General features: G+C 41.9%; 1 protein-coding gene across 1 annotated transcript in view; it reads right to left on the reverse strand.

Annotated features, from left to right (window-relative positions):
• RAB26 (RAB26, member RAS oncogene family) overlaps window positions 1-9,010 on the reverse strand; it is a 274,315-nt gene extending 265,305 nt beyond the window's left edge. Inside the window, exon 1 of the mRNA XM_087728894.1 lies at window positions 8,699-9,010. Within this exon, the coding sequence (XP_087585020.1) occupies window positions 8,699-8,920 (222 nt within the window). The 5' untranslated portion in view covers window positions 8,921-9,010. The remainder of the gene's footprint in view (window positions 1-8,698) is intronic.
• Window positions 9,011-22,102: the final 13,092 nt, after the last annotated feature.

Raw genomic sequence — 22,102 nt, forward strand, 5'->3', positions numbered from 1 at the left:
CAGTAGACTTATATACCGCTTCATAGGGCTTTCAGCCCTCTCTAAGCGGTTTACAGAGAGTCAGCATATTGCCCCCAACAATCTGGGTCCTCATTTTACCCACCTCGGAAGGATGGAAGGCTGAGTCAACCCTGAGCCGGTGAGATTTGAACCGCTGAACTGCTGATCTAGCAGTAGCCTGCAGTGCTGCATTTAACCACTGCGCCACCTCGGCTCTAGACCTAGTCTTAGAAGGGAAAAAGACATTACTTTTGGGAATTTATGCTCCTAATCAACAGCAAGACGGATTCTATAGAAATCTTCACGCTAAATTAGTACAGTGGGACTATAAGTCTTGTATACTATTGGGTGACTGGAACGGCGTGATTGACACTAAAAGAGATAAGAAGACCTCTCGCCCTAATACTAAAATGCGAGCTAAGCTACCCAAACCTTTTTTTGACATGATGGACGACTTTGAATTGAGAGATATTTGGCGAGAAAGAAACGCAGAGGAATATGATTTCACCTTCTTTTCTGATAGACATCAATCCTTTTCAAGGATTGATTTTATATTAATCACTAATGATTTACTTTCTAGGGTGAAGAAGACAAAGATTGCGGCGAGGGTCCTTTCGGATCATAACCCAGTTTGGATGGAATTGGGAAGGACAGTGCAGGCAAGAACGTCTTGGAGGCTGAATGAAAACTTATTTAGATATGAGAAGTACATTAATGATTGTAAAAAATTGTTATCTGAATACTTTGTTCTGAATATGAATAAGGGTACACCTATGGAATTTGTATGGGATGCAAGCAAAGCGTATATGAGAGGAGTACTGATGAATATAAACAAAATACTTAGACATAAACAAGGGCTGGAACGAAAAGAATTGGAAGAGGAAATTAAAGGGAAAGAGTTGGAGTTAACATTGAATCCAGGCGATACAAAGGTTAAGGAAGCAATTACTATATTAAAATCCCAATTTGATATGTTGATCTCTGATCAGGTAGCCACTATTTTATTATATGCAAAACACAATATTTTTTGTAACGCAAATAAACCGGGCAGATAGTTAGCTTATCAGATTAGGAAAAAAACAAAAACTCGAAATGTAACCAGATTGATTTATAGAGGGAAGGAGGTGTTTCAACAGGAGGAGATTCAAAAGGCATTCCGGGAATTCTTTACAGAATTGTATAAAGGGGACAAAATTAAGGGTTTAGATATAGACAAATACTTAGATAAAGAGAAAATACCCCTAGTTAGAGAAGAGTACAGGCAAAAGTTGAACCAACCAATAACCTCAGGGGAAATCTTGCAGGTAATTAAGCAACTAAAGTTAGGGAAAGCGCCAGGCACAGATGGCTTGACAGCGGTTTACTATAAAAATTTTTACAGTTAGAAATGGTAGAACCTCTTAGAGAACTATTTAATAAAATTCAAACGGAAGGTAAAGTGTCCCCATCTTGGAAGACAGCATTTATATCTTTGATACCCAAAGAAGATCAAGATACTACCCAACCAAAAAATTACAGACCTATCTCATTACTTAATGTAGATTATAAAAATTTTACTAAAATACTAGCAAATAGGTTAATGGTGGTTATGCAACAATTGATACATACCGACCAAACAGGTTTTATACAGGGGAGACAGATGAAGAGTAATGTCAGACTAATTATTAATGCATTAGAATATTTGGGAAAGAATAACCAAATTCCTGCTGCGTTCATATTTCTGGATGCTGAGAAGGCCTTTGATCGAGTTAACTGGCAATTTCTGTTGAAGATATTGCAAAAAATGCAGATAGGAGATAGCTTTTTACGGTCAATTAAAGCAATATACCAACAACAAACAGCACAAATCATAGTCAATGGAAGCTTGACAGACCCTTTTCAAATCGGAAAAGGTACAAGACAGGGCTGTCCTTTGTCCCCATTATTGTTCATTATAACTTTGGAAGTATTGTTGAATAAAATACGGGGCTTGGATGGTCTAAAAGGGATCAAGATTAGGCAGCAAGAATACAGGGTCCGCGCTTTTGCGGATGATTTGGTCATAATATTGGAACAACCGCAGGAATCTAGTATGGTTTTAATGAATACAATTAATCAATATGGTCAAGTGTCTGGTTTTAAAATAAATTTAGGAAAAACAAAAATATTAGCTATTAATATGAATACTAAACAAAAGGAAGAACTAGGAGAGATGCTAGGATGTGAGGTAGTCAAATAAGTCAAATATCTTGGGGTTATTTTAGCCTCAAACAGGAAATTATATAAGCACAACTATGAACCACTATGGTGGAGTATACAGATAGAGATGAAAAAATGGGAGAAATTGTACTTATCTTTGTTGGGTAGGATAGCGGCAGTGAAAATGAACATCTTACCAAAATTTTTATTTCTTTTTCAAATGTTACCTATACTTAAAAAAGATGCGAATCTTTTAGAATGGCAGAAGGGTATCAACAAATTTGTATGGGCCGGAAAGAAGCCGAGGGTAAAGATGAAAATAATGCAAGATGTACGCGAGAGAGGAGGCTTGAAATTACCTAACCTAAAATTATACTATGATGCAGTGGCGCTATCCGCAATTAGCGATTGGACCCATTTAACCAATGATAGAATACTGAATATTGAGGGACACGATCTGGTATATGGTTGGCATGCTTACTTGTTATTCAACAAAAAATTGGATAAGAATTTTAAAAGTCATATCTTAAGAAATGCTTTACTGCGGGTTTGGAAAAAATATCAATATAAACTAAATGACAAGTTACCCATGTGGGCAATTCCTAGACATGCAATTGAAAATATGAATATAGCACAAAAACAGAATAGAACCACCTACAGACAACTTCTTACTTTGGAAAGAGGGGTGCTACAACTAAAATCGTTAGAGGTATTGAAAGGAAAGAAGGTAGTTCAAACATGGTTCCAGTATGGCCAATTACAGGCCAGGTGGAAAATAGACCAAAAAACTGGTTTTATCCAAGTTGAAGACAATTTGTTTAAACAAATAAGAGATCAAAGTCTAATGCATATAAAGAGGATATGTAATGTACTAATGCAGATGGATTCGGAAACAGAATTAGTTAAAGATTGCATGATAAAGTGGGCTCAAAATATTGAAGAACCAATAATGTTGGATACATGGGAAAGAATATGGGTAAGAAATGTGAAATTCACACAAGCACAAAACCTGAGAGAAAATTTTTATAAGATGTTTTATAGATGGCACTTAGATCCTAGAAAGCTGGCTTCTATGTATCCGAATGTACAGCCTAAATGTTGGAGATGTGGTTCTCTCGATGCTACATATTTTCATATATGGTGGACTTGTCAAAAGGTTAAGGCATTTTGGATAAAAATGTGGTGGATTATGCAAAATATCTTTAAAAGAAGGATAAAGTTTACTCCTCAGTTATTTTTACTAGGTATATGTACTGACTTTACAGCGCTAGAGACTAATTTGGTTCTGCACCTAATAACGGCAGCAAGACTGTTGGTGGCGCAATACTGGAAGAAGGAAGACTTGCCTACAACTCAAGAATGGACATTGAAAGTCACAAACCTAGCCGAGATGGCGAAAATATCGGCATATCTTAAAGACCATTCAAATGAGAGATATAAATGAGACTGGAAAAAATGGATTGACTATATACAAAACAAATATGGGACTAAGAAATTACAATAGCCTATGCTTAAGATTAGGAATAATCTAAACTGCTCAAAGTTAGTGTAACAAGAAGAAGCTGAGTTCAATGTAGAGATGTTATTAACTTCTTTTTTTTAATTTCCTTTGTCTCAATATATTTTAGACTGTGTTTGTTAAAAATCTATACCGTTTACGGGCTCTGGGAAGTCGGGGGGGAAGGGAGGTGGGGTATTAGGGGGGAGGGGGAGGGGGGATATATAGTGTGTGCTAGATTTTAAAGTAACGTGATGGCACTTGTATACTGTTGCTGTTTAATTCCACTGTAAAAATAGGACAAGCTGAATATATTAATAGATGGTAGAAATACACCGAAGGGAGGAGTAGAGGGATAGAAGAAAGAGGGGTAGCGAGGGTGGGAGAGAGGACTGGAGGGAGGGGGAGAAGGAAGGGAGGGATTGTATCGGGAGAGAGGAGTGGTAGAGGGGGAGGGGAAGTAGGGTAGAGGGGAATGATGGAGGGAAGAAGGGAAGTTGGAGGGGGGCAAAAGAAAGGGTGTATGGAGGGTTGAAGTGGTACATTGGGTTTCTATTTTTGGGGTATTGTCGACAAGAGGAATGGCTGTGTTGGAAGAAGGCGGGGCTTAGCAGTGAGAAGATGGAGTTTTAGGCTACTCCTGAAATTCCTCTATACCAAAGGATTTTTGGACGGGTTCTTTGAACCCCAGCTGTCCCGAAGACGACAGTGGAGGTGGGGAGGGACCCAGGACCCCAGAGATAATCGCAAATCTCTGGGGGAGGGTATTAACTCCCCGTGCCAATTCCTTTTTGGATTAGCTGTGTGCTAACTGAAACTGCAGGTCGCCCCTAAGAATGGAAGAAGTGATATCATCTGGTAAGCTGATTTTATTATCCAAGAGAGATTGTTCCTGTTAAAAATTAAGCTAATTGAAAACCAAACAACAGAAGATCAGCGGCGAATTAGCTTTTCTAATGGTTTTATGACTGGTGGTTACTCTACCTCTTAAATGCTTCAAGAAACTCCGCGATATTCTCCCCCCTCTGAATCTCCCTAAGTGGATCGTAAAACTTATTTCCTACTAACTAGCCCATCACGATTCGACATTTTTATTACTTTACTATCCAGCTCTGTTTACAACTAGATAAGATTGACAGCCGGTAAGAGACTAAAAAAAGTAAAAAGTGCTTTGAAGCCCCTGGGGAAAAAAAAAGAGAGCCTTTATTTTAACTACGACACATCATGGCGTCCCAAGATACTTCCAAGACTTCATTTCAGACTCTTTTCTCTGTGTGTAGAGAACTTTTTCATTCTTACCAAAGATTGGAAAGAAAATTGGATCAATTTATTCTAAAATATGAAGCTAAAACTGAGAACGTTGAATGCTTAAATGTTCCTGAAACACAAACGGAAAATGTGAGAAATGGTGTCTGGTCTATCTCAGAGGAAGAGAAGAAGGGGGAAGCCATAAAGACGACTCATTTAAAGAGACAGTGTGCAGAAGGAATGGAGAATCCACCCTTGAGAATTAAAGTTAAATTGGGAAGCTTTATAAACCAAGAACAACTTTATTACTTCATCACTGACATTCAGAATCCAAAGGTGCCGAAATACTTTTGTTTGGACTTGCTTATGGAAACATTTGGTAAATTTATTCAACGAATGGCTACTGGACGGAGAAAACCTTGTGGCTGGAGGGACACAGGCTGACAGATGGGACAATAAAAATTAAAATTAGCTAGATCGAATTACCTTAATTTGTAATAGATATAGCTGAATAATGACTGATATGGATAGCAATATATATAATCTGGAACTGGCTGATAGATTGTTGAATACAATTGAAAACTAGTTAAACCTAATTGCTTTTCTGTGTAACAAATATTGTTGAATAATAATTGATATTGATAGCAATGTATATAATGTGGAGTTGACATGATAATTAACAATGGGATATGAGAAAATACTTTTAGATTACACATAAAGAGTATTAACTATAATAATTAGCACTATTAAAAAACTATATAGAATCCATACAATCCAATGATAATTAATACTGGGAAAATGTTATGATATATGATATAATTGAATATTATGGATGTTTAGCTAAAATAGAATCTAGATTGGATCACTTCAATTTGTAATAGATATAGCTGAATAATGATTGATATAGATAGCAATATATATAATTTGGAATTGGTTGATAGATTGATGAATATAACTGAAAATTAGCTAAATCTAATTGCTTTTTTGTGTAACAGATATTGCTGAATAATAATTGATATTAATAGTAATGTATATAATGTGGACTCGATATGATAACTAACAATTGGATATGAGAAAATACCTTTAGGGTATACATAAAGAGTATTAACTATAATAATTAGCACTATTAAAAAATTAAATAAAATCCATATAATTAAATGTTAATCAATATTGGGAAAATGTTAGGATATATGATATAATTGAATATTATGGATGTCTAGTTAAAATAGAATATGAGGATTTGATGATAATAGAGGATTTTACAAATAAGTAAATGAACTGCCAGCATGTGTTATGGACTAATTCCTTAGCATAACTAAGGATGAAGGAGGTTTAAATAATTATAATAATTAAAACCGGAGGTATAATGATGTTGATATGGCAAATATTCGAGTTAAGATACTTGAATTAATAGGAGTCAATCGAAGAGAAGCACCAAAACATGTTGTAACCAGTTGATATACTTCCTATTTTTTCATAATAGATACCTGTGTTTTGTTTTGTTTTTCTGATTGTTGTTTTTGTTTTTTTCTGTATTATCTGTAATTGATTGATATATCAAGAAAGATGTTGTACCAGCTTTAAACTAAAACTAAAAAAACATTTAATAAAAAAAAAAAAGAGGAATGGCTGTGTTTATTGTTTAATGTTATATGGCCCCGGTTATGCACAGTATATATGTGACTGTAAGAAAATGAAATGGAAAATAAAAACATTTACAACGGGGGGGGGAAAAAAAACAGCTCTCAGAGAGAGACGGTGAACAACCAGATAATTGCAAAAAAATACAATCCTTCCATTCTCCCCCTCCCTCTCCCCGCTCCCCCCCCAAATCTGGTCAGAACCTATTTTTCCATGCCCCTACCACCCAGCCTCAACCAGTACCTATCCTTCCCGCCCACCTCACACACACACACGGACCACCATCACAACTGATGAAGCTTCTTGGATGAGAAGAGAAACGTTGTTCTTCTTCCTCAAGGAGAAAACAATCCAGTTGCCTTTGAGACATATGTGCTAGTCGTTCATGAGGGCAGTGCTCATCTCCGTTTCAAAGCCGAAGAGCCAGCACTGTCCGAAGACATCTCTGTGGTCATGTGGCCGGCATGGCTCAATGCCAAAGGTGCACGGAGCGCTGTAACGCATTTTTTACGTGCTCTCGAACTGCTAGGTTGGCAGAAGCTGGGACAAGGGAGCTTACTCCGTTATGTGGCACTAGGGATTCGAACCACTGAACTGCCGACCTTTCTGATTGACAAGCTCCCTTTGAGATGAACCCATATAAATCAAATACCACCACCAAATACTACTCTTCCATCTCTGTCTGATTCTCAAAGACCGCCTGGACAAGACCCTGCAGGGTTTCCTGGCAAGGTTTTTCTGGTTTGCCATTACCTCCTTCCTGGGGCTGAAAGAAAGGGAGTGGCCCAAGGTCATCCACCCAGCTTTGTGCCTAAAGTGGGATTAGAACTCGCAGTCTCCCAGTTGGCAGCCTGATGCCTTCACCACCGCACTCACAACAGGGGGAATCATAGATGGCCAAGCAGGCAGTTAGCTGAGTCAAACACCTTGTAGGTAATCTGAGTTACCAGTTCATAAAGCACTGGCAAATTTTACCCTCCTTAGGCTGCCCCTTTCCTGCACAACCCGATCAAGGAAACATGATTCACAGATATTTTCTTGACTTAATGTAATGCCAAGAATCAGCAAAACAAATGTGGAGAACTGAGATAGGACCCCTTCCAAGCCTCTTTTTTTAGCTAGTTCATTAGCGAGTTCATTAAATGAGCCTATTGCGGGGAGAGGGTGGGGTTGGGGTCTTTATTTCTTAGAATGTTTGCAGAAAAATCTCGGTGTTAGATAAACCTGTAAGAAGATCGCCTATCTGCTAGTTGTTTGTGTTTTAGCCTTCTTCCTTTTCTCACTCTCAGCACCTTCCCTCTCTTGCACATGGATAGTGCAAAGCAGCCCATGTGATCGGTCTCTGGTTCTGTGTGTTGTGAGAACTGAGTAAATTCCCACAGGAGTTACACTTAAACATGTTGTACAAATGACGTCAGTATTGCTTGCACATCCCAGGCAGAAGGACGGAGGTGCAAACCCAGATTGTCCCACCAGCAGAGCCGAAGTAAACTTTCCTGGTTGGCCGGGTTGCTTTTTTACGCCCAGACTGGCATCCGGTGCCATCTTTTCTCCTAAAAGGGTCCTGGGCTGGGCAAACACAACTGGGTGGGAAAGACCAGATGGAAGGATGTTCAAGGCGGGAAAGGGCTCCGCAGGGCAGAACTGGCAGCGCCAGAGGTGGAGGCGGCTGGGAAAGGGAGCGCGGTAGAGGAGCTCTCACGGGGCGAAGAGCTTCCCGCTACAGGCGCAGTCTACCTGCAGCCGCGAATGCCTGCAAGCAGCAGCTTCAGGCACCTGCTCGCGGCTGACAGTTCCGTTCGGGAGCTGCGGCGGGCGCAGCGCGGGATACCCCGGAGCCCAGGCACTTTCGGGACCTCCGCAGGGCCGAGAATTAGCTGGAAAATAAGCCTCCCGCCGCCGCTTCCGAGTCTTTCCTCCGCGAGCGGCAGACGCGCCTGTTGCGAGGCCGTCCCACGCTCCAGCCCAGCCGGGTAAGACAGGCGCCCTTCACGGCCGCCAAGCCTCCCCAAGACGCGCCGCCTCGGTCGCGCCAGGGCAGCCCTCCGCCCGCCCGCCCGTCGAGCGGTGCCCGGGTGGGCGCCGGGCGAGCCCCGCTGCCCCGGCCAAGTGGCGCCCGCGCCCGCCGCTCACCTTGAAGACGACGTCGTGGAACTCGCCGCTGCTGCTGAGGGAGGGCCGGCTGGGCAGCGCCCCCCCGTTGGCCGCCCCCTCCTGGGCCGCGCCCGCGCCCCTGCCCGGCTCGCCCGACGAGGAGGAGGAGGAGGAGGCGGTGGCGCGTTGCTGGGCGGCGGGCAGGGCGGAGGAGGGCGCGGCGCTGCCGCCTTTGCCCTTGGGGCTCTTCTTACGGGACATGCTGGCTGGCGCTGCTTCAGGGAGCCCCGGCCGCCGGCTCCTCCGCGCGTAGCCCGGCTCCCAGCGCCGCCGGCATCCCGTCCGGTGCCCGTCCTCGGCAGCGCGGTCCGTGCGCCCGCCCCGCCGCCGCGCCTCCCCGCCTCCTCGCCGCTGGGAGCGCCCGAGATTCGGCCACGCTGCCGGAGAGGGCGGGGGAGCGGCGCTGGGCTTCCCGCCGGCCCGGCCCCGCGCGAGCGCCCTGCGGGGGAAGGAGGAGAGGGGACCGCAGACCATGCGGGGGTCTCCGGCCGGGGCGAGCGGGGATCCGCCCGGTGGCAGGGCTGCTTTCTCCCCTGCCGAGCGCTTCCCGGAGCCGGAGCGTTTGCAGGGAACCGCTTCCCTCGAAAGTTTCCTCAGACGCGCGTCCCGGAGGCCGCGTTCGCCCCAACCGCTCTCCGAACCCCACATCAGCGCCGTGCAAGAAAAGCGGATCTGGAAAATAAACGCATTGCACAAAAATACCATCCACTGGCCCTCTGGGACGACTCCTCCTTTGCTTAACCACGATTTCTTGATGCCCCACAATTGTCACCCACAACAGCCTAAATTAAAATCAGCCTGAACTCTGGCAGAGTTCACACAACCCAACTGGCTTCCCTGAATGGTTTCACCGTTCTTTTCACCCAAGAGCTTTGATGGACCACCCCATGGTTTAGCAATGATGTATGAACCCAACCAATAGCTACTTTAACACACTGTTCACAAACATGGTCCGTTTAACCATGGTTTGTTGAGTAAGCTTAGTTTACTGGGTTCCCCTAGTGGCTTCATGTGCAACAGATGTTTCCTGTCATATAAACTAAGGAGTTATTTGTGTATGCAATCAAGCATTGCTAAGTAAACAATGGCGGAGCAGGCTGGCTAAATATGTGCTGCTTTTTGTCTTGACAGGGATTAGTAGCCAAACCACATGCAAGATCTGGCAGGAGCCTTGACAGATCCTAAGCGAGGCCCCAGCGCTCATCTGTGCCGCAAAGTGCTCTTAAAAGCAATCCTAACACACTGGCACCTTCAAAGAAACGACACAAATGCAACAATGTGCCATCTGTGGGGTGTCAGAAAAATCAAGATGGCTCTTCGGGTTTGAAACGGAGATGAGCACCACCCCCTAGAGTCGGGAATGACAAGCACATATATGCAAGGGGAATCTTTACCTTTACCTTTGGGGAATTAAAAAATACAAGGCACACAGAATAGTTATCTTTGTTTAAATGAATCAGTGGGAGAATGAAAAAGGATTATAAAAAGAATAGTACCATTGAACTTGGAAGATTAGGGTTACACATACCTATTTGTATTGTTATTGTTAACTTTTTTAAAAAACACTTGACCCAGTCAATACACTGTCCACAAAATATGTATGGTGTCAAAAGAAAACTGCAAATAAAACATGTTTTTTTAAAAAGATAGAGTAGGATTTCTGTCTCCATAAGTATGCATTAAATGTTGCTCCCATAAGCATGTATTTGTTTTACAGGTGTGCAAATTAAGTTATCTCAGGGTTCGGGTGTGCAAATAAACTAGGGGTGTCCAAAGCTAAGCCACTATCATTGGTGAATTATTTTTTTAGAATTTCAGCAGTGAAGAATACAGTATTTGTAGCGTTGGGATCGATGTTCCCTGGGCTTGGTTGTTTTCTGGTAGAAGGTATGTTACCAGGCTAGGGTAACATACCTCCTCTCTGCAAAGAAGAGCAGAACTCCCTAGTGGTTTTGAGCAGGGGTGTCAAACTCAAGGCGCCCAGGGGTCAGATTTGGCCTGCGGGGCTGCCGTGGAAACAGCAAAGGACCAGCCCTGTGATGCTTCTGCCAGTGAAAGCAGGCTCCAGAGCTCCATTTTGGGCTGCCACGACCTCCTGCAAGCCTCTGCCAATGAAAAGGGAGCTCGGGAGACCCGGCCCACCCAAGCTCCTTTTTCACTGGCAGAGCATTGTAGGAGGCCCTGGCAGCTGGAAACGGAGCTCTAAAGCCTGTTTTCACTGGCAGAGCACTCATGCCACCACAGGCACCTCCGACAGGAGCGACGTTGAGCACTGGCCATGCCCACCCCGAGGTCAAACATCATCCTGATGTGGCCCTCAATAAAATCGAGTTTGACACCCCTGGTTTAGAGAGAGCCTCTTGTCCTCCCAATCTTGGTTGGGACACATTTTGAACACTTCCTGGTTCTTTGATTAGGATAACTATTTCTCCCTGGCCCAGTGCTGCTTCCTGCCTCTCTGGTTGTTGATTGCCAGGGGAACATAACAAATACCCAAGCAACTTCATAAATATACCTAGCTACACAAACTATTGTGACACAGCCTGGGAGATGGTTAACTATCCCATGCATGAAAGGCGCTTCTGAGACAACCAACAAGCTATGATATCCTCTCAGCATCACTGTGAGACAGTTCTACAACAAAACAAAACCAAATGTTTTCTCCGTAAAATGTGTTTTTATTTTCCATTTTCCATTTTCATACAGTCACATATATACTGTGCATAACCGGGGCCATAGAACATTAAACAATAAACACAGCAACTCCTCTTGCCAACAATACCCCCCAAAATAGAAACCCAATATACCTCTTCGACCCTCCATACACCTCTTTCTTCCGCCCCCCTCCAACTTTCCATCTTCCCTCCATCATTCCCCTCTACCCTACTTCCCCTCCCCCTCTACCACTCCTCTCTCCCAGTCCACTCCCTCCCTTCCTTCTCACCCTCCCTCCCATCCTCTCTCCCGCCCTCTCTACCCCTCTTTCTTCTATCCCACTACTCCCTTTGGTGTATTTCTACTATATGTCAATATATTCAGCTTGTCCTATTTTTACAGTGAAATTAAAGAGAAACAGTATACATGTGAAATCGCATTACATTAAAATCTAGCACATACTATATATCCCCCCTCCCCCCTAACACCCCACCTCCCTCCCCCCCGACTTCCCAGAGCCCGTACACGGTATAGATTTTTAACAAACACAGTTTAAAATATATTGAGACAAAAGAAATAAAAAAAAGAAGTTAATAACATCTCTACATTGAACTCAGCTTCTTCCTGTTGCACTAACTTTGAACAGTTTAAATTATTCCTGATCTTAAGCAAATGTTTTTAGAACTATCCAAAGAAATAGCAATAGCACTTAGACTTATATACCACTTCACAGTGCTTTACTCTCTAAGCAGTTTACAGAGTCAGCCTCTTGCCCCCAACAGTCTGGGTCCTTGTTTGACTGAGCTCAGAAGGCTGGAAGGCTGAGTCAACCTTGAGCCAGTGAGACTCAAACTACTGGCAGTGGGCAGAGTAAGCCTGCAATACTGTATTCTAATCACTGTGCACCATGGATGGATGGATGGATGGATGGATGGATGGATGGATGGAAGGAAGGAAGGAAGGAAGGAAGGAAGGAAGGAAGGAAGGAAGGAAGGAAAGAAGGAATAGCATATATACCGCTTCACAGTGCTTCACAGCCTTCTTTAAGCAGTTTACAGAGTCAGCCTATTGCCCCCCCCAACAATCTAGGTCCTCATTTTACTGACCTCAGAAGGATGGAAGGCAACCTTGAGTCAGTCAGTCAGGGTCAAACTGCTGGCAGTGGGGGAAGGAATGATATACCGCTTCACAGTGCTTCACAGCCGTCTCTAAGTGGTTTACAGAATCAGCCTATCACCCCAAGCAATCTGGGCCCTCATTTTATCCACTTCTGAAGGACGGAAGGCTGCATCAACCTTGAGCCTGGTGAGATTCGAACTGCCAAATTGCAAGCAGCTGGCAGTCAGCAGAAGTAGCCTGCAGTACTGCACTCTAACCACTGCGCCACCACGGCTCACAGAAATAATAATAGAGTCATCAACAACATACAGTGCAAGGACTGTAAGAGACAGTCGGAAGATCGAGACCATCATCTGTGAACACCAAGTGACATTCAGAAGACAGGATGAAAGCTCATCATCTTTCTGCAGGTAGATAAATTCAACCACAATTTCAACTGGGAAAGTGTTGGCATTTTGGGAGAAGCCAATTCCAAAAAAATTAAGTGATTCCTATAAGCTTGGCATTCTAATAAACTCATCAACACACAGAGAGATAAGCCCCATTGACATTCCATTTAAAAGATACAATCAAAAATCTAGGAAAGAAAACACATCCTCTCCAGCAACCACACCCAAATAAGCAGGAAACAGCACAGATAAACAATCAAGAGAAAAAAATGGCTTAATAAGGGCCATCATGGAAGAAGTAACACCCCAACCAAGATTGGCAGGGCGAACTACTGTATAAAAACAAGCAGCAAACTCCATCATTCTCTCATGCACAGAGGATACTATCTACCATGATAACAAAATATTTGCTGGAAGATAACCCAGTTCGGAGAACATCAACAGCCCAATGCTTTTTAGAATCTTTTACAACCCCAACAAGTGCTGACAATGAATTACTGCTATAAGAATCACTCAACAGAGTATGTAAGCCCATCTTAGAAGTTGTGCAAAACTCTCATAACAAGATTCAGAAGCAGGCAAAGAAGGCTAAACAAGAAGCACCTGGCAGAGTGGCTAGAACTTAAAAGGGATGAAATTACATGTTGAAAGTAAATGAAGGAAATAGAGGAAGGGATATTTCAGAGATCTGCAGGAGAATAATACAGGTAGTCCCCAACATACGGCCATAATTGAGCCCAAACTTTCTGTTGCTAAGTGAGACATTTGTTAAGTGAATTTTGTCCTGTTTTACCACCTTTCTTGCCACAGTTGATAAGTGAATCACTGCAGTTGTCAAGTTAGTAACATGGTTGTTAAGTGAATCTGGCTTCCCCATTGATTTTGCTTGTCAGAAGGTTACAAAGGGGAATCACGTGATCCTGGGACACTGTGCAACCATCATAAATGTGAATCAGTTGCCAAACATCTGAATTTTGATCACGTGACCACAGGGATGTGGTAATGGTCATGAGTGTGAAAAACAACCATAACTCCCTTTTTTCAGTGCAGTTGTAACATTGAATGGTCACTAAGTGAACGGTTCTAAGTCGAGGAGTATATGTATTGATAAGCAGGACTGCAATGAACGATGGTCTCCAAGGAAAGATTGATGAAAAAGAAACACTCATATTGTGAGATCATCCTGGGGCAGTTTCTGTGGTGGCACATAATCAATCCAGTGAAAAATGGTAAAATTGCAACACAGATGAAACATATCAGGTGACTGTAGGACTTGTTTAATACATCTTATGTTGTTATTCTTTCCATGTGCAAAAGTGAAGATGTCAAAAATGCAGGAGAATTAACTTGTAAAATGTGCCCAAGAAGATGTGTTGTAACTCTCATTCAAAGGCTCAAAGAAGCAAGAGAGAGATTTTGAAAGGGAGGTCTGGCTTGGCACCAGGCGAGGGCTGCGCAGACCATTGAGAAATATATGAATGGGAGAAAGTTTACAAGTGTTGCAGATTTCCAAAAGCACGATCAAGTTGAAAAAACTTCAATTATGGAATTTGTGTGCAATTATGTAGCAGGAAGCTAGCTGCTGAATGCCATAGTTCCCCACCTCTTGTGCTAAAAGAATCTGTGGTTGCCATGGAGGGTTTGCAAGCTATGGGGAGGTATGAAGACCTAGCCCTGACATGGGGAACTTAGGCCGTGGGTGCCACGTGTGCGAACAAAGAAACAGAAGTACACAAAAGAGAAAGGCCTTACCTCTTGCTGCGCTGCCTGTGTTGGGATGCCTGCCTCCCGCCAGCCAGCTGGTCCTTAGATTTCTGCTGAATGTGAGCGCATGTGCATGTCCACTCATGTGCACATTTGTTTGTGCGCGTACACATACCTTTCAGTTTGGGCATGAGCATGCACACAGTTTGGGCATTCGGTGTCTAAAAGGTTCGCCATCACTGACCTAGCCAAAAGTATAAACTAGTTTTAATACCTAGTTCCTTTTCTTCTCTTCATCTCATCCCTGTAATGTCTTTGGCTTATTATTTGTTGCTACTTTTCTGCACTCTGCATAATATTCCTTTTCCGAGCCAGATGTTGGGTCTATGTGAGCATGGATTTAGAAAAAAGACCATGGGAAAAATTATCTGGAAAGGAACTTCTGCAAAGCTGGGAAGCCAAGGAAAAGAACTCGGGGCTGGTAGAGAAGTGGGGAAGAGCTACTCCAGGGCAAGGAGTATCCAGGCCACATCTGTAACTGAAGGTCTCGTTTCCTTTGCAATACACACTTCACATTTAGGCGGGTCCAGGCAAGAGGGACAACTAGATCAGAATGACCCACCAGCAACCTTTGCACAGACCCTGGTTTAGTTGCTTTGCAGCTTATCTTATTATGTGAAACCCAGATGGTTTAGTTCAAACATATTTTTTGCCAATTCTGAGATACACTTTGGTGTAACTCCTCAGGGAAACTTCAGATCAACAAATGGAGTGTTTTGTTTTGGGTTTTCCCGACTCAGGACACCCCTAATAGGTTGTTGTTCGAATCTGAGCTTTGCTTCAAAAGTAACACTATGTGGTTGAATTGAGTTCTTTTGCCAATTCTGAGATACGCTTTGGTCTAACTCCTCAGGGAAAGCTCTGATCACAGAATGGAGTGGTTTTTTACCTTTCCCGACTCAGGACACTACTAATATGTGTTTGCTGTTCGAATCTGATCTCTGGGTCTAAAGTAACACTTTCTCGTTGAATTGAGTTCTTTTGCAAATTCTTAGATACACTTTGGTCTAACTCCTCAGGGAAAGCTCTGATCAACAAATTGAGTGGTTTGTTAGCTTTCCCGATTCAGGACACCCTGAATAGGTGTTTGTTGTTCAAATTTGAACTTTGGTTCAAAAGTAACACTTTCTGGTTGAATTGAGTTCTTTTGCCAATTCTGAGATAAGCTTTGGTCTAACTCCTCAGGGAAAGCTCTGATCATCGAATGGAGTGGTTTTTTTAGCTTTCCTAACTAAGGACACCCCTAATAGGTGTTTCTTGTTCGAATCTGAGCTTTGATTCAAAAGTAACACTTTCTGGTTTAATTTAGTTCTTTTGCCAATTCTGAGAAAAGCTTTGGTCTAACTCCTCAGGGAAAGCTCTGATCACCGAATGGAGTGTTTTGGAGTGCTTTCCCGACTCAGGACACTACTAACATGTGTTTGTTGTTTGAATCTGATTTCTGGGTCAAAAGTAACGTTTTCTAGTTGAATTGAGTTTTTCTGCCAATTCTGAGATACACTTTGGTGTAACTCCCCAGAGAAATACCAGATCAAAAAATGAAGTGTTTTTTTAGCTTTCCCGACTCAGGACACTAATAATATGTGTTTGTTGTTCGAATCTGAGCTTTGGTTCAAAAGTAACACTTTCTGGTTGAATTGAGATACACTTTGGTGTAACTCCTCAGGGAAACCCCAGGTCACAAAATGGAGTGGTTTTTTAGATTTCCTGACTCAGGACACCCCGAATAGGTGTATGTTGTTCGATTCTGAGCTTTGGTTCAAAAGTAACACTTTTTGGTTGAATTGTTTTTTGCCAATTCTGAGATACACTTTGGTGTCACTCCTCAGGGAAACTTCAGATCAACAAACGGAGTGATTTATAAGCTTTCCCAACTCAGGACACCCATAATAGGTGTTTGTTTGAATCTGAGCTTTGGTTCAAAAGGAACACTTTTTGGTTGCATTGAGTTCTTTTGCCAATTCGTAGGTACACTTTGGTCTAACTCCTCAGGGAGAGCTCTGATCACCGAATGGAGTGGTTTTTTACCTTTTCCGACTTCCGACACTACTAATATGTGTTTGTTGTTCGAATCTGATCTCTGGTTCAAAAATAAGACTTTCTGGTTGAATTGAGTTTTTTGCCAATTCTGAGATACACTTTGGTCTAACTCCTCATGGAAAGCTCTGATCACAAAATGGAGTGGTTTTTTACCTTTTCCGACTTCCGACACCACTAATATGTGTTTGTTGTTTGAATCTGATCTCTGGGTCAAAAGTAACGTTTTCTAGTTGAATTGAGTTTTTCTGCCAATTCTGAGATACACTTTGTTGTCACTACTCAGGGAAACTTCAGATCAACAAATGGAGTGATTTATAAGCTTTCCCGACTCAGGACACCCATAATAGGTGTTTGTTCGAATCTGAGCTTTGGTTCAAAAGGAACACTTTCTGGTTGCATTGAGTTCTTTTGCCAATTCGTAGGTACACTTTGGTCTAACTCCTCAGGGAGAGCTCTGATCACCGAATGGAGTGGTTTTTTACCTTGTCTAACTTCCGACACTACGAATATGTGTTTCTTGTTCGAATCTGACCTCTGGTTCAAAAATAAGACTTTCTGGTTGAATTGAGTTTTTTGCCAATTCTGAGATACACTTTGGTCTAACTCCTCAGGGACAGCTGTGATCACCGAATGGAGTGGTTTTATAGCTTTCCCGACTCAGGACACCCCTAATAGGTGTTTGATGTTTGAATCTGAGCTTTGGTTCAAAAGTTAACTTTCTGGTTGAATTGAGTTCTTTTGCCAATTCTGAGGTACGCTTTGGTCTAACTCCCCAGGGAAAGCTCTGATCATCGAATGGAGTGGTTTTTTAGCTTTCCCGACTCAGGACACCCCTAATAGGTGTTTGTTGTTTGAATCTGATTTCTGGGTCAAAAGTAACGTTTTCTAGATGAACTGAGGTTTTCTGCCAATTCTGAGATACACTTTGGTGTAACTCCCCAGGGAAACTTCAGATCAAAAAATGGAGTGGTTTTTCAGCTTTCCCGACTCAGGACACCCCTAATAGGTGTTTGTTGTTTGAATCTGAGCTTTGGTCCGAAAGTAACAATTTCTGGTTGAATTATTTTTTTGCCAATTCTGAGATACACTTTGGTGTAACTCCCCAGAGAAATACCAGATCAAAAAATGGAGTGTTTTTTTAGCTTTCCCGACTCAGGACACTAATAATATGTGTTTGTTGTTCGAATCTGAGCTTTGGTTCAAAAGTAACACTTTCTGATTGAATTGAGATACACTTTGGTGTCACTCCTCAGGGAAACCCCAGGTCACAAAATGGAGTGGTTTTTTAGATTTCCTGACTCAGGACACCCCGAATAGGTGTTTGTTGATTGAATCTGAGCTTTGGTTCAAAAGTAACACTTTCTGGTTGAATTATTTTTTTGCCAATTCTGAGATACACTTTGGTGTCACTCCTCAGGGAAACCTCAGATCACCGAATGGAGTGGTTTTTTACCATTTCTGACTCAGGACACTACTAATATGTGTTTGTTGTTTGAATCTGAGCCTTGGTTCAAAATTAAGACTTTCTGGTTGAATTGAGTTTTTTGCCAATTCTGAGATACACTTTGGTCTAACTCCTCAGGGAAAGCTCTGATCACAAAATGGAGTGGTTTTTTAGCTTTCCCGACTCAGGACACTACTAATAGGTGTTTATTGTTTGAATCTCATTTCTGGGTCAAAAGTAACGTTTTCTAGATGAATTGAGTTTTTCTGCCAATTCTGAGATACACTTTGGTGTAACTCCCCAGGGAAACTTCAGATCAAAAAATGGAGTTGTTTTTTAGCTTTCCCGACTCAGGACACCCCTAATAGGTGTTTGTTGTTTGAATCTGAGCTTTGGTTCAAAAGTTAACTTTCTGGTTGAATTGAGTTCTTTTGCCAATTCTGAGATAAGCTTTGGTCTAACTCCTCAGGGAAAGCTCTGATCATCGAATGGAGCATTTTTTTAGATTTCCCAACTCAGGGCACACCTAATAGATGTTTGTTGTTCAAATCTGAGCTTTGGTTCAAAAGTAACACTTTTTGGTTTAATTGAGTTCTTTTGCCAATTCTGAGATACGCTTTGGTCTAACTCCTCAGGGAAAGCTCTGATCACAGAATGGAGTGGTTTTTTACCTTTCCCGACTCAGGACACTACTAATATGTGTTTGCTGTTCGAATATGATCTCTGGTCTAAAGTAACACTTTCTCGTTGAATTGAGTTCTTTTGCAAATTCTGAGATACACTTTGGTCTAACTCCTCAGGGAAAGCTCTGATCAACAAATGGAGTGATTTATAAGCTTTCCCGACTCAGGACACCCATAATAGGTGTTTGTTCGAATCTGAGCTTTGGTTCAAAAATAAGACTTTCTGGTTGAATTGAGTTTTTCTACCAATTCTGAGATACACTTTGGTGTAACTCCCCAGGGAAACTGCAGATCACAAAATGGAGTGGTTTTTTAACCTTCCCGATTCAGGACACCCTTAATAGGTGTTTGTTGTTCGAATCTGAGCTTTGGTTCAAAAATAAGACTTTCTAGTTGAATTGAGTTCTTTTGCCAATTCTGAGATACGCTTTGGTCTAACTCCTCAGGGAAAGCTCTGATCACCGAATGGAGTGGTTTTTTAGCTTTCCCGACTCAGGACACTACTAATATGTGTTTGTTTTTTGAATCTGATCTCTGGGTCAAAAGTAACGTTTTCTAGTTGAATTGAGTTTTTCTGCCAATTCTGAGATACACTTTGGTGTAACTCCCCAGAGAAATACCAGATCAAAAAATGGAGTGTTTTTTTAGCTTTCCCGACTCAGGACACTAATAATATGTGTTTGTTGTTCGAATCTGAGCTTTGGTTCAAAAGTAACACTTTCTGATTGAATTGAGATACACTTTGGTGTCACTCTTCAGGGAAACCCCAGGTCACAAAATGGAGTGGTTTTTTAGATTTCCTGACTCAGGACACCCCGAATAGGTGTTTGTTGATTGAATCTGAGCTTTGCTTCAAAAGTAACACTTTCTGGTTGAATTATTTTTTTGCCAATTCTGAGATACACTTTGGTGTCACTCCTCAGGGAAACCTCAGATCAACAAATGGAGTGCTTTTTTTAGCTTTCCTGACTCAGGACACCCCTAATAGGTGTTTGTTGTTTGAATCTGATTTCTGGGTCAAAAGTAACGTTTTCTAGATGAATTGAGGTTTTCTGCCAATTCTGAGATACACTTTGGTCTAACTCCTCAGGGAAAGCTCTGATCACCGAATGGAGTGGTTTCATAACTTTCCCGACTCAGGACACACCTAATAGGTGTTTGTTGCTCCAATCTGAGCTTTGGTTCAAAAATAAGACTTTCTGGTTGAATTGAGTTTTTTGCCAATTCTGAGATACACTTTGGTCTAACTCCTCAGGGAAAGCTCTGATCACAAAATGGAGTGGTTTTTTACCATTTCCGACACAGGACACTACTAATATGTGTTTGTTGTTTGAATCTCATTTCTGGGTCAAAAGTAACGTTTTCTAGATGAATTGAGTTTTTCTGCCAATTCTGAGATACACTTTGGTGTAACTCCCCAGGGAAACTTCAGATCAAAAAATGGAGTGGTTTTTTAGCTTTCCCGACTCAGGACACCCCTAATAGGCGTTTGTTGTTTGAATCTGAGCTTTGGTTCAAAAGTTAACTTTCTGGTTGAATTGAGTTCTTTTGCCAATTCTGAGATAAGATTTGGTCTAACTCCTCAGGGAAAGCTCTGATCACCGAATGGAGCGTTTTTTTAGCTTTCCCAACTCAGGGCACACCTAATAGATGTTTGTTGTTCAAATCTGAGCTTTGCTTCAAAAGTAACACTTTGTGGTTGAATTTAGTTCTTTTGGCAATTCTGAGGTACGCTTTGGTCTAACTCCCCAGGGAAAGCTCTGATCATCGAATGGAGCGGTTTTTTAGCTTTCCCGACTCAGGACACCCCTAATAGGTGTTTGTTGTTCGAATCTGAGCTTTGGTTCAAAAGTAACACTTTTTGGTTTAATTTAGTTCTTTTGCCAATTCTGAGATACGGTTTGGTGTAACTCCCCAGGGAAACTTCAGATCAAAAAATGGAGTGGTTTTTCAGCTTTCCCGACTCAGGACACCCCTAATAGGTGTTTGTTGTTTGAATCTGAGTTTTGGTTCAAAAGTAACAATTTCTGGTTGAATTATTTTTTTGCCAATTCTGAGATACACTTTGGTGTAACTCCACAGGGAAACCTCAGATCAACAAATGGAGTGCTTTTTTTAGCTTTCCCGACAGGACACCCGTAATAGGTCTATGTTGTTCGATTCTGGGCTTTGGTTCAAAAGTAACGCTTTTTGGTTGAATTGTTTTTTTGCCAATTTTGAGATACACTTTGGTGTCACTCCTCAGGGAAACTTCAGATCAACAAATGGAGTGATTTATAAGCTTTCCCGACTCAGGACACCCATAATAGGTGTTTGTTCGAATCTGAGCTTTGGTTCAAAGATAAGACTTTCTGGTTGAATTGAGTTTTTCTGCCAATTCTGAGATACACATTGTTGTAACTCCCCAGGTAAACACCAGATCACAAAATGGAGTGGTTTTTTAGCCTTCCCGATTTAGGACACCCCTAATAGGTGTTTGTTGTTCGAATCTGAGCTTTGATTCAAAAGTAACACTTACTGGTTTAATTTAGTTCTTTTGCCAATTCTGAGATATGCTTTGGTGTAACTCCTCAGGGAAACCTCAGATCAACAAATGAAGTGCTTTTTTTAGCTTTCCTGACTCAGGACACTACTAATAGGTGTTTGTTGCTCGAATCTGAGCTTTGGTTCAAAAATACGACTTTCTGGTTGAATTGAGTTTTTTGCCAATTCTGAGATACACTTTGGTCTAACTCCTCAGGGAAAGCTCTGATCACAAAATGGAGTGGTTTTTTAGCTTTCCCGACTCAGGACACTACTAATATGTCTTTGTTGTTTGAATCTCATTTCTGGGTCAAAAGTAACGTTTTCTAGATGAATTGAGTTTTTCTGCCAATTCTGAGATACACTTTGGTGTAACTCCCCAGGGAAACTTCAGATCAAAAAATGGACTGGTTTTTTAGCTTTCCCGACTCAGGACACTACTAATAGATGATTGTTGTTTGAATCTGAGCTTTGGTTCAAAAGTAAACTTTCTGGTTGAATTGAGTTTTTTTACCAATTCGTAGGAACACTTTGGTCTAACTCCTCAGGGAAAGCTCTGATCACCGAATGGAGTGGTTTTTTACCATTTCCGACTCAGGACACTACTAATATGTGTTTGTTGTTTGAATCTGAGCCTTGGTTCAAAATTAAGACTTTCTGGTTGAATTGAGTTTTTTGCCAATTCTGAGATACACTTTGGTCTAACTCCTCAGGGAAAGCTCTGATCAACAAATGGAGTGATTTATAAGCTTTCCCGACTCAGGAC

Source organism: Thamnophis sirtalis, unplaced genomic scaffold (genome assembly GCF_051295495.1).
Source record: "Thamnophis sirtalis isolate CommonGarterSnake01/CBP01778 unplaced genomic scaffold, rThaSir2_p1.2 scaffold_14, whole genome shotgun sequence".
In the NCBI taxonomy this organism is placed as follows: domain Eukaryota; kingdom Metazoa; phylum Chordata; class Lepidosauria; order Squamata; family Natricidae; genus Thamnophis; species Thamnophis sirtalis.